Below are 27,332 nucleotides of genomic sequence, written 5' to 3' on the forward strand. Positions count from 1 at the left end.
TAGCAGAGCTTATTTTTATGAGCATGCTCCGCATGTAATCTAATAATGTGTTTAAAATCTAGGCCTCTATATTTATATGTTTCATAGGCTGTGCGATGCTGTCAGAGAATATGCAATATGTTACTGTGGAAATAAGGATTTGATTGAAGAAAAAAATGCATTTGGTATTGTTTGGTTTACAGACAATTTGTATGTTTTTTCAATAACGATTAATCAATTGATTGATCGTTAGTGTTACCAATGATCGATTAAGGAAATTGATTAAAATTTGCATCCCTATTAAAAACATAAAATGTTCGGGGCTTTTGAAACATCCCGGGCTGGTGCCCCAGAAGCCACCCCCTCACTCCGCTCCTGCCTCTGAGGTTGGTTAGCAATGATTTGCTGTTTTATCTAAATTACATATAAATATAGAAACAAAGTGCAGATAATCTGGCACAGATGGGTTAAAAACTTCTACAAAATATGGGACTTTTTAAACAAATTAATCAATTAAATTAATCATTACCTAAGGCTTTTTCGAGAACTGCACACATTTATTTTCAACCACTTCTTGGACCTTTTCCCTTTTTGATTTCATTTCATGTAATTAGCTGCATGTAATGCACATAGTGTGCAAACTGTAAGCAGGATAAATATGAAGAAACACACAAAACCTGTCTTTGATATCAGTGTTTAATTTTATTAGCATGCCAAATCGTGATTTACTTGAGTTTCAATGACAAATTATAACAATTTATAGCAGTTATTCATAATGACTCCACTAGTAAGTGTACAATGCCATAAAAACAATGAAATGTCTTATGTACCTATGTTGGACACCATAAACCATAGGTCTATAATGTAATATTCTCTTTATTATAGGGTGGTACATTATCGATTAGTCAACTTGACTAAATTGTAATGATGTTAATTGTAAAATAACAATCACAGTAGCAATCTAATCAAATGCTCAACGAGATTAAATGTTTATGTGGTTAACATTGTGTTACCCCTCTACCCAGAGCTTACTGAATTAACATTACACTGGTAAGATACTCTGACCAACTGTTAACTAACTATAAGGCCAGTGAACTTTAATAATTTCCCAGGCTTTTTCGAGAACTACAAACATTTATTTAAACCTAATACAAATATATAAATAGCATACTCAACAGTACTGTCATAAATTTGTCAGAATATGCACCTTTATGGTTGAAGAATGGGGGGTGAATATTTTCAGATTGACAATGAGATAAAAGCATTTCTTAAACCAAGGATAAAAGAAGGCATAGATAATTGGGTTTAATGTTGAATTGAAGTAACCCAACCAAACAGATGCTTCAAATATGGCAACAGGTGTACTGAAACCAGTAAAGGCATCAGTTATAGAATTTATAAAAAAGGGCATCCAACAAAAGATGAATGCACCAAGCACAATACCTAGAGTCTTTGCAGCCTTATGCTCAGACTGCTTAATCAACCCACCTCCTACTCTGTCATTTGAACATTTGCTCATATCTCCAATCTTTCTTACATGCTCTTTAGCCACAAAAAATATTTTAGTGTACAGGCAAACCATCACAGTGCAGGGAAAGAAAAAAGAGGCAACACAGTCAAGGATTCCCCAAAGGGAGTTAAAGAGAAGGTAACAACTGCCAAGGCAGTCTATCGATGCAATGTAATCCTCTAACCCTGCTACATTGGCCTTTGAGTAAAGTAGTCCATAAGAGTAGACAGCAGCCAAAGCCCAGCTAGCACATACCATAATCCAGGCCACTGACATTGTGATATTCCTAGAATAATGCAGAGGATTGCATATGGCTTGTTGTCTGTCAACAGCAATGCAAATTAGGTGGAAGATAGAGACAGAGGTTAGAAACATTTCAAAACATGAGTGCAGCAGACAGAAGCCATCACCATAGAACCAGCAACCATGAATGGTACGGATGGTGCTGAAGGGCATCACAATGACACCCACAAGAAGGTCTGCAAAAGCAAGAGATAAAATAAGGACATTGGTAGGATTATGCAACTCCTTGAAATTACCTATTGAAACAATGACAACAGAGTTCCCTAAAATAGTAACCAGCATGCCTAAAGTAAACAACAAATAGAGGGCAACTTTAGTCCCCACACTGAACTGTGCTCTAACACACGAGGTATTAGAGCCTGGAAAACAGTACTGCTCTTCAGAAAGGCCAAAAGTCATCATAAATTCAAAGACGTATGCCAAAACCTCACAGATAACCCAACAGAGCCCAAACAGAGAGAGGTCCATGGGAGAAACACACTGAAATCTCTGTCTTGTAAGCAAAGACATAGTATAGCGGCCACCTACAAATCACCTGATACCTTGTGACATCCAATCAAAAGCCTGCTATTAACATACATGTAACATAGCCCAAGAGGCATTATTATGTTATAATGTTTGCAATATGCACAACAATGGCCTAAATAACAATTCATAGTTTCAAGAGGAAAATAATTTCATTTTGGAAATGAAGATGTGTGCGACATACTTGGTTGTGTCCAACCATGGTGTTTGAGGACAAAGACAATTTCAAGGATATCCTGTGCATATGGCCCTCTTTTGGAGATGCTAAAAGAACACATACACACATTAAGACAGGAGGAAACAGTGGAAAACATTTTGGCAAACACCAGGGAATGAGCAGCATACAACCTAAAGTTGCCAGACACCAGCTGAACAATCAGGACACCATCTCATTTTCATAAGACCACAGCAATGTAAGATGTATCTGTATCTGTATGTGTATTAACGGGGCAGTCTAGCAGCAATCTAACAGCACCAAGAACAACAAGAACAGGCAGAAATCGGGACACTGTGAGTCTGAGATATTTGTTAGGTTCTGTTTTCTTGTTCCAGCATTACATTTAGTTGCTTTTGAGAGTCTTTCTTATAAGACCAGGCTGAGATGTATAGCAAGGCTTATTTTTATGAGCATGCGCCGCATGTAATCTAATAATGTGTTTAATATATCTAGGCCTCTATCTTTATATGTTTCATAAGCTGCGCGATGCTGTCAGAGAATATGCAATATATTACTGTGAAAATAAGGCTTTGATTGAGGAATAAAATGCATTTTGGTATTGTTTGGTTTACGCACAATTTGCAATTTTTTTTTAATTACGATTAATCGATTGATTGATTGTTAGTGTTACCAATGATTGATTAAGGAAAGCACTTAAAATTTGCATCCCTACTAAAAACCTAAAAGGTTCAGGGCTTTTGAAACATCCCGGGCTGGAGCCCCAGAAGCCACCCCCTCACTCCGCTCCTGCCTCTGAGGTTGGTTAGCAATGGTTCGATGTTTTATCTAAATTACATATAAATATGGAAACAAAGTGCAGATAATCTGGCACAGATGGGTAACTTACTTCCACAAGATATGGGACTTTTTAAACAAATTAATCAATTAAATTAATCATTACCTAAGGCTTTTTCGAGAACTGCACACATTTATTTTATTTTGTCATTTATATCGTGATTTACTTGAGTTTCAATGACAAATCATAACAATTTAAAGCAGTTATTCATATTAACTCCACTATTAAAGGGACTGTTTGTAAGAATCAGAAATGCTTGTTAACAGCGACACCTGTGGCCGTTAAGTCAACGAAAGTTAGCATCAGGCTTGTGCTTGTGCTCGCTCTACATAGACATGAACGAGCATCGCTCAAAACAGTGAGTCGACACACGTCAGCTAAAACCACAATATCACTATATTTCACCTGCTTGGCAGTATTGTTAGCTGACCAGATGAAGGTCTCTCCATGAATCACTGCTAATCCTAGTGTTGGCTTTTCCTGCCGCAGCCTCCCGACCGTGGCCGGAGGGAACAGGGGAGACACCGGAGTTTTGGTCGCCACTTCACAAGACATGGGAAACCTCTGTTGGTCTGGAGGAGCTGCAGCATTTATTTCTGCACAAACGTCCACTGCACATTTACTAGATATTCTCAGAGCTACTTACTCTCCTGCAGTGTGTAGTGTGCGCGTATGCATGTGAGAGTGGAGCTAAATAGCCAGAACGAGCGCAGTGTGTGAGTGAAGGCAGGCAGGCAGAGGAGCAGAGTACAGCAGAGACTCCAGCCCTGGAGACCAAAGCTACGGTCTCCCCCGCGTCCTCCGACCGCGGCCAACACTGTTTTGCAAGACTGGCTTCACTAGATATAACTATGCAGTTTTGGTGCTTCCGTGTAGTTTGTGTTGGAGTCTTGTCTGAACAGCGTAGCCACATGCGAGCGCGCATGGGACACTGACCCGGAATGATTTATATGTGTAAGAAGTTACAAACAGTCCCTTTAAGTGCATAATGCTTTAAAAACAATGGCATTTCTTATGTACCTATGTTGGACACCATAAACCATAGGTCTATAATGTAATATTTACTTTATTATAGGGTGGTACATTATGATTAGTCAACTTGACTAAATTGTAATGATGTTAATTATAAAATAACAATCACAGTAGCAATCTAATCAAATGCTCAACGGGATTAAATGTTTATGTGGTTAATCCTTTTATTGTTTAACTACCTTCACTCACCAAAAGATTCAAAAGTCTGTCACAGGCAAATAAGACACTGTGCTGGGGAAAATGTAACATTTTCATTGGCTGCTGTAGAGGCTGCTATAGAGATCAGTGGCAGGAGAAAAAAGATAAACATCCATGAAAAATCCATCTTCCAAGTATGGATTAAAAAGAAAAGAAATAGCAAAAGCATTTAAACCTAATGCAAATATAGCCATAATATATTCAACAGTACTGTCATAAATATGTCAGAATATGCACCTTTATGGTTGAAGAATGGGGGGTGAATATTTTCAGATTGACAATGAGATAAAAGCATTTCTTAAACCAAGGATAAAAGAAGGCATAGATAATTGGGTTTAATGTTGAATTGAAATAACCTAACCAAACAAATGCTTCAAAGATGGCAACAGGTGTACTGAAACCAATGTAGACATCAATTATAGAATTTATAAAAAAGGGCATCCAACAAAAGATGAATGCACCAAGCACAATACCCAGAGTCTTTGCAGCCTTATGCTCAGACTGCTTAATCAACCCACCTCCTACTCTGTCATTTGAACATTTGCCCATATCTCCAATTTTTCTTACATGCTCTTTAGCCACAACAAATATTTTAGTGTACAGGCAAACCATCACAGTGCAGGGAAAGAAAAAAGAGGCAATACTGTCCAGGATTCCCCAAAGGGAGTTAAAGAGAAGGTTACAACTGCCAAGGCAGTCTATCGATGCAATGTAATCCTCTAACCCTGCAACGTTGGCCTTTGAGTAAAGTAGTCCATAAGAGTAGACAGCAGCCAAAGCCCAGCTAGCACATACCATAATCCAGGCCACTGACATTGTGATATTACTAGAATAATGCAGAGGATTGCATATGACTTGTTGTCTGTCAACAGCAATACAAATTAGGTGGAAGATAGAGACAGTGGTAAGAAACATATCAAAACTGGAGTGCAGCAGACAGAAGTCATCACCATAGAACCAGCAGCCGTGAATGGTCCGGATGGTGCTGAAGGGCATCACAGTGACACCCACTAGTAGATCAACCAGAGCAAGAGATACAATAAGCACATTGGTAGGATTATGCAACTGCTTGAAATGACCTATTGACACAATAACAACAGAGTTCCCTAAAATGGTAACCAGCATGCCTAAAGTAAACAACAAAGAGGGCAACTTTAGCCCCCACACTGAACTGTTCTCTAACACACGAGGCATTAGAGCCTGGAAAACAGTACTGCTCTTCAGAAAGGCCAAAAGTCATCATAAATTCAAAGACGTATACCAAAACCTCACAGATAACCCAACAGAACCCAAACAGAGAGAGGTCCATGGGAGAAACACACTGAAATCTCTGTTTTGTAAGCAAAGACACAGTATATCGGCCACCTACAAATCACCTGATACCTTGTGACATCCAATCAAAAGCCTGCTATTAACATACATGTAACATAGCCCAAGAGGCATTATTATGTTATAATGTTTGCAATATGCCCAACAATGGCCTAAATAACAATTCATAGATTCAAGAGGAAAATAATTTCATTTTGGAAATGAGAAGATGTGTGCGACATACTTAGTTGTTTCCAACCAGATAGTGTGAGGACAAAGACAATTTCAAGGATATCCCATGCATATTGCCCTCATTTGGAGATGATAAAAGAACATATACACACATTAATACATGAGGAAATGGTGGAAAACATTTTGACAAACACCAGGTAATGAGCAGCATACAATCTAAAGTTACCTGGCACCAGCTGAACAATCAGGACACCATCTCATTTTCATAAGACCACAGCAATGTAGGAGGTAGCAGAAAAAGATGAATCAATGTGGAGACAAGAATCTTATGTGTAGTGCATAAAAAAAACTTTGAACATTGCCCCGGATAATGGACTACTTTTACGGTTAGTGAGCCTGTGTTATCCCTCTACCCAGAGCTTACTGACTTAACGTTACACTGGTAAGATACTCTGACCAACTGTGTTAACTAACTATAAGACATTTGGGCAGTGAACTTTAGCTTTAACTGTTAGCACACTGTAACTAGTTATGATCAGTTCATTCATAAAGACTAATAAAGTCTTGTTTTTTTATTTTATATCTTTATTTTATTTTCTTCTCATTCAAATTTTCTTAACTTTATTGTGATAAGCAGGAGGGTGGGGCGTTCAGGTAAATCAAGATATGCTGCCTGGTCTTGGGCTCATACCATCTTCTCTTTACTTCATCACGTCATATGTTGGAAAAAGATAAATGTAATTTCACGAATACCCAACATGTTTTTATCATACGAAATATTCTGCTTCAAGCCATATTTGTTGGCATTTACTCTTTCAAAAATAACATTCACTGCAGTCAGAAACTGTTTTCTCCCCGGCACACACCTGTGTTAACAGGGCAGTCTAGCAGCAATCTAACAGCACCAAGAACAACAAGAACAGGCAGAAATTGGGACACTATGAGTCTGAGATATTTGTTAGGTTCTGTTTTCTTGTTCCAGCATTACATTTAGTTGCTTTTGAGACTCTTTCTTATAAAACCAGGCGGAGATGTATAGCAGAGCTTATTTTTATGAGCATGCTCCGCATGTAATCTAATAATGTGTTTAAAATCTAGGCCTCTATATTTATATGTTTCATAGGCTGTGCGATGCTGTCAGAGAATATGCAATATGTTACTGTGGAAATAAGGGTTTGATTGAAGAAAAAAATGCATTTTGGTATTGTTTGGTTTACAGACAATTTGTATGTTTGTTCAATAACGATTAATCAATTGATTGATCGTTAGTGTTACCAATGATCGATTAAGGAAATTGATTAAAATTTGCATCCCTATTAAAAACATAAAATGTTCGGGGCTTTTGAAACATCCCGGGCTGGAGCCCCAGAAGCCACCCCCTCACTCCGCTCCTGCCTCTGAGGTTGGTTAGCAATGATTTGCTGTTTTATCTAAATTACATATAAATATAGAAACAAAGTGCAGATAATCTGGCACAGATGGGTTACAAACTTTCACAAGATATGGGACTTTTTAAACAAATTAATTAATTAAATTAATCATTACCTAAGGCTTTTTCGAGAACTGCACACATTTATTTTCAACCACTTCTTGGACCTTTTCCCTTTTTGATTCCATTTCATGTAAATAACTGCATGTAATGCACATAGTGTGCAAACTGTAAGCAGGATAAATATGAAGAAACACACAAAACCTCTCTTTGATATCATTGTTTAATTTTATTAGCATGCCAAATCGTGATTTACTTGAGTTTCAATGACAAATTATAACAATTTATAGCAGTTATTCATAATGACTCCACTAGTAAGTGTACAATGCCATAAAAACAATGAAATGTCTTATGTACCTATGTTGGACACCATAAACCATAAGTCTATAATGTCATATTTTCTTTATTATAGGGTGGTACATTATTGATTAGTCAACTTGACTAAATTGTAATGATTTTAATTGTAAAATAACAATCACAGTAACAATCTAATCAAATGCTCAACGAGATTAAATGTTTATGTGTTTAATCCTTTTATTGTTTAACTACATTAACTCACCAAAAAGTCAAACATTCTGTCACAGGCAAATAAGACTATGCTGGGGAAAATGTAACACTTTCATTGGCTGCTATAGAGATCAGTGGCATGAGAAAAAAGATGACCATCCATGAAATATCCATCTTCCAAGTATGGATTAAAAAGAAAAGAAATAGCAGAAGCATTTAAACCTAATGAAAATATATCCATAAAATACTCAACAGTACTGTCATAAATATGTCAGAATATGCACCTTTATGGTTGAAGAATGGGGGGTGAATATTTTTAGATTGACAATGAGATAAAAGCATTTCTTAAACCAAGGATAAAAGAAGGCATAAATAATTGGGTTTAATGTTGAATTGAAGTAACCCAACCAAACAAATGCTTCAAAGATGGCAACAGGTGTACTGAAACCAATGTAGACATCAATTATAGAATTTATAAAAAAGGGCATCCAACAAAAGATGAATGCACCAAGCACAATACCCAGAGTCTTTGCAGCCTTATGCTCAGACTGCTTAATCAACCCACCTCCTACTCTGTCATTTGAACATTTGCTCATATCTCCAATCTTTCTTACATGCTCTTTAGCCACAACAAATATTTTAGTGTACAGGCAAACCATCACAGTGCAGGGAAAGAAAAAAGAGGCAATACTGTCCAGGATTCCCCAAAGGGAGTTAAAGAGAAGGTTACAACTGCCAAGGCAGTCTATCGATGCAATGTAATCCTCTAATCCTGCTACATTGGCCTTTGAGTAAAGTAGTCCATAAGAGTAGACAGCAGCCAAAGCCCAGCTAGCACACACCATAATCCAGGCCACTGACATTGTGATATTACTAGAATAATGCAGAGGATTGCATATGGCTTGTTGTCTGTCAACAGCAATGCAAATTAGGTGGAAGATAGAGACAGTGGTAAGAAACATATCAAAACATGAGTGCAGCATACAGAAGTCATCACCATAGAACCAGCAGCCGTGAATGGTCCGGATGGTGCTGAAGGGCACCACAGTGAGACCCACAAGAAGGTCTGCAAGAGCAAGAGATAAAATAAGCACATTGGTAGGATTATGCAACTGCTTGAAATGACCTATTGAAACAATGACAACAGAGTTCCCTAAAATGGTAACCAGCATGTCTAAAGTAAACAGCAAATAGAGGGCAACTTTAGTCCCGATACTGAAATGTGCTCTAACACACGAGGCATTAGAGCCTGGAAAACAGTACTGCTCTTGAGAAAGGTCAAGCGACATCATAAACCCAAAGACGTATACCAAAACCTCAGAGATAACCCAACAGAACCCAAACAGAGAGAGGTCCATGGGAGAAACACACTGAAATCTCTGTTTTGTAAGCAAAGACACAGTATATCGGCCACCTACAAATCACCTGATACCTTGTGACATCCAATCAAAAGCCTGCTATTAACATACATGTAACATAGCCCAAGAGGCATTATTATGTTATAATGTTTGCAATATGCCCAACAATGGCCTAAATAACAATTCATAGATTCAAGAGGAAAATAATTTCATTTTGGAAATGAGAAGATGTGTGCGACATACTTGGTTGTTTCCAACCAGATAGTGTGAGGACAAAGACAATTTCAAGGATATCCCATGCATATTGCCCTCATTTGGAGATGATAAAAGAACATATACACACATTAATACATGAGGAAATGGTGGAAAACATTTTGACAAACACCAGGTAATGAGCAGCATACAATCTAAAGTTACCTGGCACCAGCTGAACAATCAGAACACCATCTCATTTTCATAAGACCACAGCAATGTAGGAGGTAGCAGAAAAAGATGAATCAATGTGGAGACAAGAATCTTATGTGTAGTGCATAAAAAAAACTTTGAACATTGCCCCGGATAATGGACTACTTTTACGGTTAGTGAGCCTGTGTTATCCCTCTACCCAGAGCTTACTGACTTAACGTTACACTGGTAAGATACTCTGACCAACTGTGTTAACTAACTATAAGACATTTGGGCAGTGAACTTTAGCTTTAACTGTTAGCACACTGTAACTAGTTATGATCAGTTCATTCATAAAGACTAATAAAGTCTTGTTTTTTTATTTTATATCTTTATTTTATTTTCTTCTCATTCAAATTTTCTTAACTTTATTGTGATAAGCAGGAGGGTGGGGCGTTCAGGTAAATCAAGATATGCTGCCCGGTCTTGGGCTCATACCATCTTCTCTTTACTTCATCACGTCATATGTTGGAAAAAGATAAATGTAATTTCACGAATACCCAACATGTTTTTATCATACGAAATATTCTGCTTCAAGCCATATTTGTTGGCATTTACTCTTTCAAAAATAACATTCACTGCAGTCAGAAACTGTTTTCTCCCCGGCACACACCTGTGTTAACAGGGCAGTCTAGCAGCAATCTAACAGCACCAAGAACAACAAGAACAGGCAGAAATTGGGACACTATGAGTCTGAGATATTTGTTAGGTTCTGTTTTCTTGTTCCAGCATTACATTTAGTTGCTTTTGAGACTCTTTCTTATAAAACCAGGCGGAGATGTATAGCAGAGCTTATTTTTATGAGCATGCTCCGCATGTAATCTAATAATGTGTTTAAAATCTAGGCCTCTATATTTATATGTTTCATAGGCTGTGCGATGCTGTCAGAGAATATGCAATATGTTACTGTGGAAATAAGGGTTTGATTGAAGAAAAAAATGCATTTTGGTATTGTTTGGTTTACAGACAATTTGTATGTTTGTTCAATAACGATTAATCAATTGATTGATCGTTAGTGTTACCAATGATCGATTAAGGAAATTGATTAAAATTTGCATCCCTATTAAAAACATAAAATGTTCGGGGCTTTTGAAACATCCCGGGCTGGAGCCCCAGAAGCCACCCCCTCACTCCGCTCCTGCCTCTGAGGTTGGTTAGCAATGATTTGCTGTTTTATCTAAATTACATATAAATATAGAAACAAAGTGCAGATAATCTGGCACAGATGGGTTACAAACTTTCACAAGATATGGGACTTTTTAAACAAATTAATTAATTAAATTAATCATTACCTAAGGCTTTTTCGAGAACTGCACACATTTATTTTCAACTACTTCTTGGACCTTTTCCCTTTTTGATTTCATTTCATGTAATTAGCTGCATGTAATGCACATAGTGTGCAAACGGTAAGCAGGATAAATATGAAGAAACACACAAAACCTCTCTTTGATATCATTGTTTAATTTTATTAGCATGCCAAATCGTGATTTACTTGAGTTTCAATGACAAATTATAACAATTTATAGCAGTTATTCATAATGACTCCACTAGTAAGTGTACAATGCCATAAAAACAATGAAATGTCTTATGTACCTATGTTGGACACCATAAACCATAAGTCTATAATGTCATATTTTCTTTATTATAGGGTGGTACATTATCGATTAGTCAACTTGACTAAATTGTAATGATTTTAATTGTAAAATAACAATCACAGTAACAATCTAATCAAATGCTCAACGAGATTAAATGTTTATGTGGTTAATCCTTTTATTGTTTAACTACATTAACTCACCAAAAAGTCAAACATTCTGTCACAGGTAAATAAGACTATGCTGGGGAAAATGTAACACTTTCATTGGCTGCTATAGAGATCAGTGGCATGAGAAAAAAGATGACCATCCATGAAATATCCATCTTCCAAGTATGGATTAAAAAGAAAAGAAATAGCAGAAGCATTTAAACCTAATGAAAATATATCCATAAAATACTCAACAGTACTGTCATAAATATGTCAGAATATGCACCTTTATGGTTGAAGAATGGGGGGTGAATATTTTTAGATTGACAATGAGATAAAAGCATTTCTTAAACCAAGGATAAAAGAAGGCATAAATAATTGGGTTTAATGTTGAATTGAAGTAACCCAACCAAACAAATGCTTCAAAGATGGCAACAGGTGTACTGAAACCAATGTAGACATCAATTATAGAATTTATAAAAAAGGGCATCCAACAAAAGATGAATGCACCAAGCACAATACCTAGAGTCTTTGCAGCCTTATGCTCAGACTGCTTAATCAACCCACCTCCTACTCTGTCATTTGAACATTTGCTCATATCTCCAATCTTTCTTACATGCTCTTTAGCCACAACAAATATTTTAGTGTACAGGCAAACCATCACAGTGCAGGGAAAGAAAAAAGAGGCAATACTGTCCAGGATTCCCCAAAGGGAGTTAAAGAGAAGGTTACAACTGCAATGTAATCCTCTAATCCTGCTACATTGGCCTTTGAGTAAAGTAGTCCATAAGAGTAGACAGCAGCCAAAGCCCAGCTAGCACATACCATAATCCAGGCCACTGACATTGTGATATTACTAGAATAATGCAGAGGATTGCATATGGCTTGTTGTCTGTCAACAGCAATGCAAATTAGGTGGAAGATAGAGACAGTGGTAAGAAACATATCAAAACATGAGTGCAGCATACAGAAGTCATCACCATAGAACCAGCAGCCGTGAATGGTCCGGATGGTGCTGAAGGGCACCACAGTGAGACCCACAAGAAGGTCTGCAAGAGCAAGAGATAAAATAAGCACATTGGTAGGATTATGCAACTGCTTGAAATGACCTATTGAAACAATGACAACAGAGTTCCCTAAAATGGTAACCAGCATGTCTAAAGTAAACAGCAAATAGAGGGCAACTTTAGTCCCGATACTGAAATGTGCTCTAACACACGAGGCATTAGAGCCTGGAAAACAGTACTGCTCTTGAGAAAGGTCAAGCGACATCATAAACCCAAAGACGTATACCAAAACCTCAGAGATAACCCAACAGAACCCAAACAGAGAGAGGTCCATGGGAGAAACACACTGAAATCTCTGTCTTGTAAGCAAAGACACACCTACAAATCACCTGATACCTTGTGACATCCAATCAAAAGCCTGCTATTAACATACATGTAACAGCCCAAGAGACATAATTATGTTATAATGTTTGCAATATGCACAACAATGGCCTAAATAACAATTCATAGTTTTAAGAGGAAAATTATTTCATTTTGGAAATGAAGAAGATGTGTGCGACGTACTTGGTTGTGTCCAACCAGATGGTGTGTGATGACAAAGATTTCAGAGCCTATTGACCTTTGTCCCCTTTTTTTGTCCCTCAGTACTCTCAGCACACTGTAACTATGATCAGTTCAGTCATAAACATTGAGAAAGGCACGTTTTTTAAATTTTATATTTTGATTTAATTTTTTGTCATACAGTTTTTCTTAACTTTATTGTGATAAGGGGCGGGGTTTGGGGGGGTGGTTGAGGTAATTCTAGATACGCTGCCTGGTCTTGTGATTACACCCCGGCCAGACCACCCACATGAACAGCGGGTGGCGGCTGCATGATTCACGCGTCAGGTGCTCAGACCAGCTGCGTTTCTGCTGCTGTAGCTGCTGCTGCTAGCTTTTTCTTTCTACATAGTTTGCCTTTCATAATAGCCATTTCATTTCATTATAAATGTCATTTATATTTATTTTAGACAGAGAAAGTTAAGAAATGTGTGGTTATTTGTAAATAATAGTAACAATCCACAATTAAAACCCCGTACTATATTCATTCATGGAGCTCTGCAAGTCACTGCATATTATACAACACTGTCCAGCACATATTTCAGAATAAAAGCGTTGTGTTAACAAAAGAAGGAATTCTGTCACACAGAAAAAACGCTTGAGGGCTTTCATTTTGAAAGGAAAGCAGGAAGTGTTGATTTAAAAATAAATCTTTACTCTTTTCAATCTCCGTAACATTTTCTACAGATACAGACATCAAAACTGTAGTAATGTTGCTGGTATGATGTCAATCTACAGTCAATAGATCACCTTCACTGTCTATGACATTTTACAGATGTCTAGACATTGAAACTGTAGTAATGTTGCTGGTATGATGTCAATATACTGTAGCGACCCTGCAGGACTAACATCAGAGAGACACATGGGGAGTTCATGGGGGGAAGATGTTGCCCTAGATAAGCTGGATAGGTCAGGTTCAGGAAGAGGGGAGGGGGGAGCGAGAGCAAAGGAGTGTGGGAGGAAGAGGAGGGAGGAAGAAGGAATTGGGAGAGACACGCCAAAAACGTTACGCCAGTTGAGCTGATTTTTGGCTACCAGCCTTTTGTTGTTTTGGGCACTCTTCCAACCCCGGGGTTAGTCTGTATGTTAGGGTAATAAAACCCGGTTCTTCGGTTAAAGTTCAGCCACCTTGTCCTCATCATTTAGCTAGCTAGCCAACCGTGCTACGGAGCTGCAAGCACTACAATACTGTCAACTGATCATTTTCACTGTCTGTTACTGCTGTGAACCGTGCGCGGCTCGCGTCAAAAATGGGCGAGACCTCGAATCTCTAGAAGAGACGCAGCTGACACGCAGCCGAGCCGCGTGCGCATCTCTCGGGGCAGTGTGGCTGCTCGAACCTGTTAACACGGACGCCGAAATAAAAAACAACAGGTAACGCGGCTGGTCTGGCCTTGGCGTTATACCACCTTCTCTTAACTTCATCATATGTCATATGTTGAAAAGATAGATATAGTCCTTTGCCAAATTCCCAACATGTTTTTATCATACAAGATATTCTGCTTCAAGCCATATTTGTTGCCGTTTACTATTTCAAAAACAACATTCACTTCGGTCGGAAATGTTTTTTTTCCCCGGCACACACCTGTATTAACGGGGCAGTCTAGCAGCAATCTAACAGCACCAAGAACAACAAGAACAGGCAGAAATCGGGACACTGTGACAGCGTGGACACACAAACAACGTGCGTTACCTGTTGTTTTTTATTTCGGCGTCCATGTTAACAGGTTAGAGCAGCCACACTGTCCGCATGAGACGCGCGTCTCAGCTGCGTCTCTTTTATAGAAAAGGGGTCTCGCCTATTTTTGACGCAAGCCGCGCGTCTCAGCTGCGTCTCACAGCAGCAACAGACAGTGAAGGTGATCTATTGACTGTATATTGACATCATACCAACAAGACTTCACTACAGTTTCGAGGTCTATCTGTAGAATATGTTACGGAGATGAAAAAAAGTAAAGGCTTATTTTTAAATCAACACTTCCTGCTTTCATTTCAAAATAAAAGCCCTCAAGCGTTTTTTCTATGGACAGAATTCCTTCATTTGCTGACACAAGGTTTTTATTCTGAAATATGAGCAGTCAGTGATGAGGAACCTGCAGTCACTTGCAGAGCTCCATGAATTGATAAAGTACGGGGTTTAAATCAACAGATCCAGCTTTCATTTCGAAATAAAAGCCCTCAAGCGTTTTTTTTTGTGGACAGAATTCCTTCATTTGTTAACACAAGGCTTTTATTCCGAAATATGTGCCAGACAGTGTTCTAGAACACAGAGTGACTTGGAGAGCTCCATGAATGAATATAGTACGGAGTTTTATTGTGGATTATTACTATTATTTACAAATAACCACACGTTTCTTAACCTTTCTCTGTCTAAAATAAATATAAATCACATTTATCATGAAGTTAAATGGCCATTAAAAGGCAAACTCTATGTAGAAAGAAAGAGCTGACAGCAGCAGCAGACAAACAGCCGACAGGCAGCCAACACGCAGCTGGTGTGAACACCCGACGCGTGTATCGCGCAGCCACCACGCCACGCATCCGCCACGCACTCCTGACGTTGTATGTGTGTCCCAGGCTTGAGTCTGAGATATTTGATAGGTTCTGTTTTCTTGTTCCAGCATTACATTTAGTTGCTTTTGAGAATCTTTCTTATAAGACCAGGCTGAGATGTATAGCAGAGTTTATTTTTATGAACATGCTCCGTATGTAATCTAAAAATGTGTTTAATATATCTAGGCCTCTATCTTCATATGTTTCATAGGCTGTGCAATGCTGTCAGAGAATATGCAATATGTTGCTATGAAAATAAGGTGCAAGTGCAGATAATCTGGCACAGATGGGTAACTACTTCCACAAGATATGGGACTTTTTAAACAAATTAATTAATTAAATGAATATTTACCTAAGGCTTTTTCGAGATCTGCACACATTTATTTTCAACCACTTCTTGGACCTTTTCCATTTTTGATTCCATTTCATATAATTAACTGCACGTAATACAAATAGTGCACAAACTGTAGGCAGGATAAATGTGAAGAAACACACAAAACTTCTCTTTGATATCATTGTTTCATTTTATTAGCATGCCAAATCGTGATTTACCAAAGTTTCAATGACAAATCATAACAATTTATAGCAGATATTCATAGTAACTCCACTATTAAGTGTATAATGCCATAAAAACAATGACATTTCTTATGTAGGTATATTAGACACCATAAACCATACGTCTATAACATAAACGCTTCTTTATTATAGGGTGGTACATTATGATTAGTCAATAACTTGACTAAATTGTAATGATGTTATCACAATAGCAATCTAATCAAATGCTCAACAACATTAAATGTTTATGTGGTCAATCCATTTATTCTTTAACTACATTCACTCACCAAAAGGTCCAAAAGTCTGTCACAGGCAAATAAGACACTGTGCTGGGGAAAATGTAACACTTTCATTGGCTGATATAGAGGCTGCTATAGAGATCAGTGGCAGGAGAAAGAAGATCACAAACATCCATGAAAAGTCCATCTTCCAAGTATGGATTAAAGACATTTAAACTTAATGCAAATATATCCATAAAATACTCAACAGCACTGTCATAAATTTGTCAGAATATGCTATGCACCTTTATGTTTGAAGAATGGGGGGTGAATATTTTCAGACTGACAATGAGATAAAAGCATTTCTTAAACCAAGGATAAAAGAAGGCATAAATAATTGGGTTTAATGTTGAATTGAAGTAACCCAACCAAACAGATGCTTCAAAGATGGCAACAGGTGTATTGAAACCAGTGTAAGCATCAATTATAGAATTTATAAAAAAAGGCATCCAACAAAAGATGAATGCACCAAGCACAATACCCAGAGTCTTTGCAGCCTTATGCTCAGACTGCTTAATCAACCCACCTCCTACTCTGTCATTTGAACATTTGCTCATATCTCCAATCTTTCTTACATGCTCTTTAGCCACAACAAATATTTTAGTGTACAGGCAAACCATCACAGTGCAGGGAAAGAAAAAGGCAGTAATACTGTCCAGGATTCCCCAAAGGGAGTTAAACAGAAGGTTACAACTGCCAAGGCAGTCTATCGATGCAATGTAATCCTCTAACCCTGCTACATTGGCCTTTGAGTAAAGTAGTCCATAAGAGTAGACAGCAGCCAAAGCCCAGCTAGCACATACCATAATCCAGGCCACTGACATTGTGATATTCCTAGAATAATGCAGAGGATTGCATATGGCTTGTTGTCTGTCAACAGCAATGCAAATTAGGTGGAAGATAGAGACAGAGGTTAGAAACATATCAAAACTGGAGTGCAGCAGACAGAAGTCATCACTATAGAACCAGCAACCGTGAATGGTACGGATGGTGCTGAAGGGCATCACAGTGACACCCACAAGAAGGTCTGAAAGAGCAAGAGATAAAATAAGGACGTTGGTAGGATTATGCAACTGCTTGAAATGACCTATTGACACAATAACAACAGAGTTCCCTAAAATGGTAACCAGCATGCCTAAAGTAAACAACAAATAGAGGGCAACTTTAGTCCCCACACTGAACTGTTCTCTAACACACGAGGCATTAGAGCCTGGAAAACAGTACTGCTCTTGAGAAAGGACAAACGACATCATAAACCCAAAGATGTATGCCAAAACCTCAACACAGATACAAAAGTCTGTGCTAGGGGAAGACAGTGGTGATATCTTTCTTTATAACAAAAGACACAGCATAGATGCCACTTACAAATGTGACATACTGGGCCATCCAATCAGAGCAGAGCCGGCCCAGCCAATAAGCGAACATCGTGGTGGCTTAGGGCCCCGTGGCCAGCAGAGGGCCCACTAGAGAGAGAGAGAGGGAGGAGAAAAAAAATCACATGAAAAAAAAGTAACATAAAAGAATAAAATAAAAGGAAATACAACTCTCTATATTAAGCGCAGCATAATACGCATATTGGTTATTAATTTAGTTGTTTATTATGGCAAATCAGCTGCCCTGGCGGCTGAGGCTTGTGCTTGCTCTATTGGAGCGAACAGGTGTGTGGGTGTATGTGTGTCAGTGATGGTGACAGTGTGTGCGTCGTCACTGGTCACAGGTTCAGTCAGAGTAAGAAACCCTTATGATTTCTGACAAAAGAAGAAAATATTTGTCTGTATATGAAAAAAGAAAAAAAAAGAGGCTCGAAGAAGAGAAGAGGCAAGAAGATAAAAGACGCTTCTGAATATAGACTCCATAATATTTAATTACATCGAAAATATTAGCTACTACATCTTCTACATCTTGCTAGCTTACGTTCTCGGTACATATCAACAGTGTTGGGGAATAGCGAAGTTCTAAAGATTGTCCCGATGAAAATTAACCTAAACAAATTTCCGATGCCTGTATTTTTAGATAATCTGCTCTAAACCACAGGAGATTATCTCTAACATTAGCCTTAACGGTAGCCGTGCCATCTTGTGTTCTGGGTTCATAACGAGGAGTATTCATTTTCTAAGTTGCAATGTGCTTTCCTCCGCTGTGACAAGAGTGTGTACACAAAAAAATGGCTGCCGCTCTGACCATCCTGCTACGTTGAATTTCAATGGGAATGTCTATTCTACTCTTATATTCTATTTCTATTGTTAAAACATTTACATGCATTACATTTACTGTGAGGGTTTTTTGTGTTAACCAAAAAAAACAACAACAACAATAACACACATATCATGTCATATTTAATGTTTGTTTTTTGTTGTGTTTTATTTTTATATCCTAAGGGGTATTTCATACAGCAAGATTACCAATTAAACCAGACTTACTTCAAGAAGTCAGGCTTATTTTCAGGAAATTCTGTTTTATAAAGGAGATTCAAATAAGTCTGACTTAAGTTACCATGGAAACTGAACCCTCCCATCTGGTCCTATTCAGGCTTCCTGGTTTAATCTTTATGATGTCATCCTTTTCGGGCTTAAGGTTCTGCACAGTATTCCAACCAACATATGTGTTTTTAAAGGCACTGTGATTAAAATAAAAGCTAATAAACAATTTTGACCCATGGCTGTATCCTCATAGTAAGAAACATGTTCACCAGTATGTCTCTCTTTAAATATCACGAAATAAAATAAAATAATAAAGGGTGCCCAGGCTATCCTTGATTCCCAGGAGAAAATGTCAGACTTGTTGTTACAGGGGTGCTGGTTTTCCTTGGACCCACCCCAGAATCTAACCAAAAGTACTGATGTTCTGTTGTTGCTGCTCTGCTGCTTCTTTGTAAAAGGTGAACTCACAGAGCTGGATGCACAGGGCCCCTGAACATTGGTCTTTATCCCCTTAGCAGATCAATAGGAGAATAATTAGATCATTTTTTTACCTAATTTTCAATCATTTTGTCTGTAAAATTAATATCAACTTTTCAGAGGCTTTTGCTTTGCATGCATTTATTCTGTGAAAAGTGTTGTTTCTGAGATATCAGCTTTAAAGATTTTACCTGAAGTGAATAACCGAAATGCCTTTCTGAACCAACTATAAAAGAATGCATATATTAAAGGGTTCACAGTAGAATTCAAGTAGCCCACCCATACAAGCGTTCCAAACAACACTGGTGGCGTTGAGTAACTGATAAAGGGATCGATGGTGTTGCAGACAAAAAAAGGAGTCCAAAAAGACAGAAATGCGCCCATTATGATAGCAAGTGTTTTAGTGGCTTTTGTCTGGCTCTTATTTGATATTTTTGCTGAGCTCATACTGCTTGTGTTCTGTATGCTGTGCAACTGTTTCTGTGCCACTAGGAAAATCTTAAGGTAAACGCCAAGCATTATTATTCCTGGAATGTAAAAGGAAAATACTGATGAGACTGTACTTGAAAGTCCGCTCTGAAACAAAACACATCCTCCTTCACATGCAATGTGCTCATAGTAGAACTCCTCAATCCCCCAAATATTTAATTTGAGAAAAATCATGCCAAAGCCTATGACAGCTGAAATACTCCAAATGACCAGAATCATGATCAGCACGACATTAACAGATATTTTTCTTCTGTATAGTAGAGGTTGGCAAACAGCATAGTGTCGGTCAAGTGATATGAATGACAGATTTAGAATTGATGCTGTACACAGCATGACATCAGAACTCAAATAGACTTTACACAAGACGTCACCAAAATACCAGCAAGACTCTACACATTGAACCATAGCGGGGAACATGACTAACAGCCCTAAAAGAAGGTCGGACACAGCCAGAGAGGCGATCAAGTAATTAGTTGGAGTACGGAGCTGCTTAAAAAAGGCAATTGAGACAGCGACCAAAAAGTTTCCACACACTGTTAGGATGACTGTGACCCCTAGAATAATGTAGAGGGTGATGCGTGCGGGCAAGGAATAGATGGTCCTCTGGCATGAACCGTTTCTGGACTCATAGCAGAGTACTGGCTCCATCTGTTGGGAGGGAGGCAAGAATGATAAGGTCAATATTTGTTTATTTAAAATAAAAGGCAGAAAGCCACCGAGGCAGTAATGAAAAATAACAAGCTGTTGCATTGTTGCGTTTTTGTCTTGTGAATGATCTGAATGGAGAGCTCCTGTCAAGTGATTTGCTGCAATATTCTTTGTAGCTGGTTTCCATACAGGTACATTTCCATTCAGCTGTTTTTATGTTCAATTTACTAATGAAAAGTTGAAAAATAGGTGACAAATCGCAAAAACATTTGCAGAGGTACAAAACAGCATTTTGATAAAAAGGTCTTTGCTGGAAAGTGTCATCTTGGAGCAGGAAACCTGTATTTTGTCAAGGTGGCACAAAACACATAGAGGTAAATCAGAACTAATCTCAAGATGAGTAAAAACGTGAACTTCGAGTCTCAGCTGTTTATTTATTTTAGCTTCTCCTGATATACCCATTAATCTTAGAATCGCTGTATTTTTCATGAATTGAATTCATGGCACTGACAGTGATGATTAGTTATCGACCAGGTTAACTCACTTAAAATTTAAAAAATTGCAATCAATACTTTAGTTAAAACTTTTCTTAAACCACTTAAAATATGACAGTTAGGTAGCTCGTCTATGCATATTCAAACCCAGCTGCATTTCAATCCCACACTTACCATCCATAGTCAACTGGGCAGATGTTGTATGGCTACCACAGAGTTTGCCTCATACTGTATGTGGTAAGTTTCAGTTCGTACTTATGAGCTCTCTGTGTCGAGACAGTAACTTCAGAGTTTGACTAATAGACCCTCAGGGAGTAAAGTTGCACAGTCTGTCCCAGTGGCTAATGTACAGTAGGAGGTGAATAAACCTTCTTAATTCGTTACATTAAAATCACACAACGCTGAAGAAAGAAAAGAAAAAAAATAAACACAAAAGAAAAATAGATCTATTGTAGACACCAATGGTGTGGGCAGTGTTGATGATTCCATTGTCTGGGAGGCCCTGTGAAGGCTATTTTTGGAGGCCACATAATGCCATATGAGGCAGCAGAAGTCCAAGAAAAAGTTAACTGAAATAGATAATCAGCCTGGTAATCTAGAAGCTTCTTATAGAACAAATAATAAACCAGAATTACTTAAAAAGATTTACAGCTTTACGGTAGAGTATTAGGGGTGGGTCATTTATCAGATATACTCAATGTATTGTGGCTTGTTCTACGTGGCATGTAGTCAATTACTATATTGCTAACATTGAGTACAAATACTAATTCTCATATTTTTTTAGCCGCCGGCATAAAATTTGCTTTGGTGTTTCGCTTCTCTCCCTCATGTGTGTGGCGTATGCAATGGTGCCTTAATGCACGGGCTTAGGGGCTGAAGCCCCGGGCCCCGAGTACCAGGGGGGCCTCACATGACACAAGCTTAAAAAAAAATGCGGCTTGATGAAGACGCACAGCACGGGGCACGACATAGGGGTTGAGAAGGAGGGTGCTGTATTGTACTGGTACAATGTTCATGTCCTGCAAAATCAGTACATAATATCAGTGATGAGAGCGAATCATCTAGCCATTCTGTTAGAATGTCGGGCTAAACTGGTTGTTATACCCCCGCAGCGTAGTCGGGGGTATATAGCGCTCCGCGTGTCCGTCCTTCCGGCCATTCGCGTATCAGACTTTCGTTTCTGGAGCAAAACTAGAATCGCTCCTCACAGACATGTGTGATGCGCAAACCGCAACCAAAGACTCATTGTTGAAATGCTTGCTACTGATTTTCCGCAGACAAACAGCATTGGCATTCAGAGTAAAGCAGCCCTGGAAAAGGAGGTAGATAGCCTGAGAACGCAAAATGCTTGTGTCCTCCGTGAAGTTCAGACAGCTAATAAAAAAGCCATGCATTACTTAGAAGACCTGCTTACAGCAGAGTTAGATCTTTGTCAACACAAAGAGAAACTGTTAGGGGTATGTACCAATGTTATTTGGTGCCCTGTTATTATTAATATATATTGATAATTTATTAATATTAATTTTATTTATATTGATAATTAACTTTAATATTTTCTAATTACTAGAGCAGCTCCTATCTGCGTCCCCAACATCAGATAGTTACTGAAGAAGTACAAGAAGACTGTCACTGCCTGTGTTATGTGCTACGTTTATTTTATAAACACTTTGAATCCATAACACACAAGTATTTTCGCAGCAGCCCATCTGCTGTACGCACCTCTGTCATAGTTATCAGGTTATTGACCCCGAGCAGTGGGAAAAAAAACAATGACACAATATTAATAACAATTATAATCTTTATTTATATAGGACCTTTCAAAACACAGTTACAAAGTGTTTTACAATAAAAAACAGAACACATTTATACCGCAAGGAAAACGAAATGTACTAAAAGCCAAGAGCTAAATACATAAAAAGCCAAAGGATAAAACAACTAAAATGTCATAAAACATAAATAAAATAACAGAAAAGCAATTCTAAAAAAAAGTGAGTTTTTAAAAGTGATTTAAAAGACACGACAGAGTTTGCAGCCCTAATCTCCTCAGGCAGGTCATTCCGAAAACTGACGCTACCACACGCTAACTGCCATCAGTCACTGGAGGAGTGGAATATGGACTACAGTTCCCATTTTAGATGTAGTTTTTGATTTTGATGGTAGCACAGCTGAGGAAACAAGAACAGAAAGAATTTGCACAGCAGTTGGTACATCAGTTGATCTGTTGGCTGAAGACGCATCAGTGATACAAATGCATTATGTCAATACATTCCTGGTCTTAAGTCATCCAGTCCATATCAGTTGTGTGTCTTTATTCTTTGAGAAAAATTACAATCAAATATGGAGAGAACATGCATAAAAATAAAAGGCCAGGAGTTGCTATACAATTTCTTGCAATCTGAAGTTGTATGTTCCTTAATGGAAACAACATATTACAATAGAGTTGTGTTGTTGCTACTCTGCTGCTTCTCTGTAAAAGGTGAAGTCACAGAGCTGGATGCAGAGATGCAGCCCCTGAATATTGGTCTTCATCCCCTTAGCAGATCAATAGGAGAATAATTAAAAAAATAAATTTACCTCATTTTCAACCATTTTGTCTGTAAAATTAATATCCACTTTTTAGAGGCTTTTGCTTTGCATGAATTTATTCTGTGAAAAGTGTTGTTTCTGAGATATCAGCTTTAAAGATGTTACCTGAAGTGAATAACCAAAATGCTTTTCTGAACCAACTATAAAAGAATGCATATATTAAAGGGTTCACAGTAGAATTCAAGTAGCCCAGCCATAAAAGTGTTACGAACAACGCTGATGGCGTTGAGTAACTGATATAGGGATTGATGGTGTTGCAGACAAAAAAAGGAGTCCAAAAAGACAGAAATGCGCCCATTATGATAGCAAGTGTTTTAGTGGCTTTTGTCTGGCTCTTATTTGATATTTTTGCTGAGCTCATACAGCTTGTGTTCTGTATGCTGTGCAACTGTTTCTGTGCCACTAGGAAAATCTTAAGGTAAACGCCAAGCATTATTATTCCTGGAATGTAAAAGGAAAACACTGATGAGACTGTACTTGAAAGTCCGCTCTGAAACAAAAAACATCCTCCTTCACATGCAATGTGCTCATAGTAGAACTCCTCAATCCCCCAAATATTTAATTTGAGAAAAATCATCCCAAAGCCTATGAGAGCTGAAATACTCCAAATGAGCAGAATCATGATCAACACAACATTAACAGATATTTTTCTGCTGTATAGTAGAGGTTGGCAAACAGCATAGTGTCGGTCAAGTGATATGAATGACAGATTTAGAATTGATGCTGTACACAACATGACCTCAGAACTCAAACAGACTTTACACAAGACGTCACCAAAATACCAACAAGTCTCTACATTTTGAACCATAGCGGGGAACATGACTAACAGCCCTAAAAGAAGGTCGGACACAGCCAGAGAGGCGATCAAGTAATTGGTTGGAGTACGGAGCTGCTTAAAAAAGGCAATTGAGACAGCGACCAAAAAGTTTCCACACACTGTTAGAATGATTATGACCCCTAGAATCATGTAGAGGGTGATGCGTACGGGCAAGGGATAGATGGTCTTCTGACATGAGCCGTTTCTGGACTCATAGCAGAGTACTGGCTCCATCTGTTGGGAGGGAGGCAAGAATGATAAGGTCAATATTTGTTTATTTAAAATAAAATGCAGAAAGCCACCAAGGCAGTAATGTGAAATCCTGTGTTGCGATGCTGCATTTTTGCCTTGTGAATGATCTGAATGGAGAGCTTGTGTCAAGTGATTAGCTGCAATATTCTTTATAGCTGGTTTCCATACATTTTCATACAGGTTCAATTCCATTCATCTGTTTTTATGCACAATTTGCTCATGAAAAGTTAAAAAGAATAGGTGACAAATCGCGAAAACATTGGCAGAGGTAGAAAACAGCATTTTGCCAAATCTTGTCCATGCGACAAGGTCTGTATTGTAAACTGTGCTGAAAAGTGTCATCTACATTTTGTCTAAACACAAAGAGGTAAATCAGAACTAACTGAACTGCTAAAAACTGAAGATTAGCTCAAGATTGGTAAAAATGTGAACATCGAGTCTCAGCTGTTTATTTATTTTAGCTTCTCCTGATATACCCATTAATCATAGAACTGCTGTATTTTTCATGAAGTGAATTTATGGCACTGCCAACGATGATTAGCTATCAACCAAGTTAACTCACTTAAAATTTTAAATATTGCAATCAATGCTTAAGTTAAAACTGTTCATAAACCACTTAAAATATGACAGTTAGGTAGCTCCTCTATGCATATTCAAACACAGCTGCACTTCAATCCCACACTTACCATCCATAGTCAACTGGACAGATGTTGTATGGCTACCACAGAGTTTGCCTCATACTGTATGTGGTAAGTTTCAGTTCGTACTTATGAGCTCTCTGTGTCTAGACAGTAACTTCAGAGTTTGACTAATAGACCCTCAGGGAGTAAAGTTGGACAGTCTGTCCCAGAGGTTAATGTACAGTAGGAGGTGAATAAACCTTCTTAATTTTTTTTCATTAAAAGTAAGTTTTGAAAGTTCAACCTATGGTTTTAAAAACGAGAGACACAATGCTGAAGAAAAAAGAGAAACAAAAAAAGAAAAATAGATCTATAGTAGACACCAATGGTGTGGGCAGTGTTGATGATTCCATTGACTGGAGGGCACTGCGAAGGCTGTTCTTGAAGGCCACATAATGCCATATGAGGCACCAGAAGTCCAAGAAAAAGTTAACTGAAATAGATAATCAGCTGGCTAATCTAGAAGTTTCTTATAGAACAAATAATAAACCAGAATTACTTAATAAGATTACAGCTTTACGGTAGAGTATTAGGGGTGTGTGATTTATCAGATATAGTCAATGTATTGTGGCTTGTTCTACGTGGCATGTAGTAAATGACTACATTGCTAACATCGAGTACAAATACTAATTGTCACGTCATATTTTTTAAGCCGCCAGTATGAAATTTGCTTTGATGTTACGCTTCCTTCCCTCATGTGTGTGGCGTATGCAATGGCGCCATAATGCACAGGCTTGGGGGCTCCGCGTGTCCTTTCGTCCGTTCGCGTGTGAAACTTTCGTTTCCGGAGCAGAACTCAGAAACTAGTTGAACTTAGGAACTTCAAATTTGGTATGATGGTTTACAGTGTGGTCTAGTTGTGCCTTTTGGGGGTTAGAAGTCCAGGGTGCCCATTAGTTAATTAGTTAATGCCCATTAATTCCATTAGTTCCAAAAGGGAAAACCATTGGCCCTACTTTAATAGGGGTCCAGCAGTGAGTGGGGGTATGTGAGCCATGCTCACTTTTGCCTAGTTTGCTAATGCGCGATAATAAGCACTGATAAAACAATGTTCATCACACTAACTGAGTGCCAAATAAACTTCAGATAGTTACTGAATAAGTACAAGTAGACCATCACTGCCTGTGTTATGTGATACGTTTATTTTATAAACACTTTGAATCCTTAACATGAAAGTATTTTCAAAGCAGCCCGTCTGCCGTACGCACCTCTATCACTCATCAGGTTATTGTCCCCGAGCAGTGGGGAAAAAAACAATGACACAATATTAATAACAATGATAATCTTTATTTATATAGCACCTTTCAAAACACAGTTACAAAGTGCTTTACAATAAAAACAGAACACATTTAAAACTCAAGGATAAGGAAATGTACTAAAAGCAAATAACTAAATACATTAAAAGCCAAAGGGTAAAACAATTAAAATGTCAAAAAAACATAAATAAAATCACAGAAAAGCAATTCTTCAGTTACACTGCACATGTGTTAAACCCCATACCTCAAGACCCATATCCGCCCATGTCCCAGCCTCCTTCCATAGGCCTTGATTTCTAGTGTGACAATAAACGGGCGCCTAACTCTACATGAAAAAAATACACAATCAGCCTCATAACTTATTTCAAATGAACCGAACAATTCATACACGTCCTGAACTGTGACTTGCGAACCAAAAGGTTTGGATTTTTTACCTGAACTGTTCCATCCCTAATGGAAACTGAACCCTCCCATCTGGTCCTATTCAGGCTTCCTGGTTTAATCTTTATGAGGTCATCCTTTTCGGGCTTACGGTTCTGCACAGTATTCCAACCAACATATGTGTTTTTAAATGCACTGTGATTAAAATAAATGCTAATAATAAACAACTTTGACCCATGG

At 38.1% G+C, this 27,332-nt stretch overlaps 6 protein-coding genes and 1 pseudogene across 6 annotated transcripts; all 7 read right to left on the reverse strand.

Moving 5' to 3' along the window:
* Positions 1-1,162: 1,162 nt before the first annotated feature.
* LOC141770970 (trace amine-associated receptor 13c-like) lies at positions 1,163-2,191 on the reverse strand. Its single transcript, XM_074640821.1, has one exon. It carries the CDS (start codon positions 2,189-2,191, stop codon positions 1,163-1,165), a length of 1,029 nt encoding a protein of 342 aa, XP_074496922.1.
* Positions 2,192-4,773: 2,582 nt separating this feature from the next.
* Positions 4,774-5,800, reverse strand: LOC141770971 (trace amine-associated receptor 13c-like; annotated as a pseudogene).
* A 2,516-nt stretch (positions 5,801-8,316) lies between these two features.
* LOC141770972 (trace amine-associated receptor 13c-like) lies at positions 8,317-9,345 on the reverse strand. Its single transcript, XM_074640823.1, has one exon. It carries the CDS (start codon positions 9,343-9,345, stop codon positions 8,317-8,319), a length of 1,029 nt encoding a protein of 342 aa, XP_074496924.1.
* Positions 9,346-11,861: 2,516 nt separating this feature from the next.
* Positions 11,862-12,754, reverse strand: LOC141770973 (trace amine-associated receptor 13c-like). The gene is given in 2 exon segments (XM_074640824.1): positions 11,862-12,340; positions 12,343-12,754. Coding segments are annotated over 2 exon segments (891 nt in total).
* Positions 12,755-16,819: 4,065 nt separating this feature from the next.
* LOC141770974 (trace amine-associated receptor 13c-like) lies at positions 16,820-17,842 on the reverse strand. The gene has a single exon (XM_074640825.1). The coding sequence runs from the start codon at positions 17,840-17,842 to the stop codon at positions 16,820-16,822; it is 1,023 nt and encodes a 340-aa protein (XP_074496926.1).
* Positions 17,843-19,630: 1,788 nt separating this feature from the next.
* Positions 19,631-20,719, reverse strand: LOC141770975 (trace amine-associated receptor 1-like). Its single transcript, XM_074640826.1, has one exon. The coding sequence runs from the start codon at positions 20,624-20,626 to the stop codon at positions 19,631-19,633; it is 996 nt and encodes a 331-aa protein (XP_074496927.1). The 5' UTR covers positions 20,627-20,719.
* Positions 20,720-23,761: 3,042 nt separating this feature from the next.
* LOC141770976 (trace amine-associated receptor 1-like) lies at positions 23,762-24,757 on the reverse strand. Its single transcript, XM_074640827.1, has one exon. The coding sequence runs from the start codon at positions 24,755-24,757 to the stop codon at positions 23,762-23,764; it is 996 nt and encodes a 331-aa protein (XP_074496928.1).
* Positions 24,758-27,332: the final 2,575 nt, after the last annotated feature.

The sequence above is a fragment of the Sebastes fasciatus genome, chromosome 7 (genome assembly GCF_043250625.1).
Source record: "Sebastes fasciatus isolate fSebFas1 chromosome 7, fSebFas1.pri, whole genome shotgun sequence".
NCBI classification, from domain to species: domain Eukaryota; kingdom Metazoa; phylum Chordata; class Actinopteri; order Perciformes; family Sebastidae; genus Sebastes; species Sebastes fasciatus.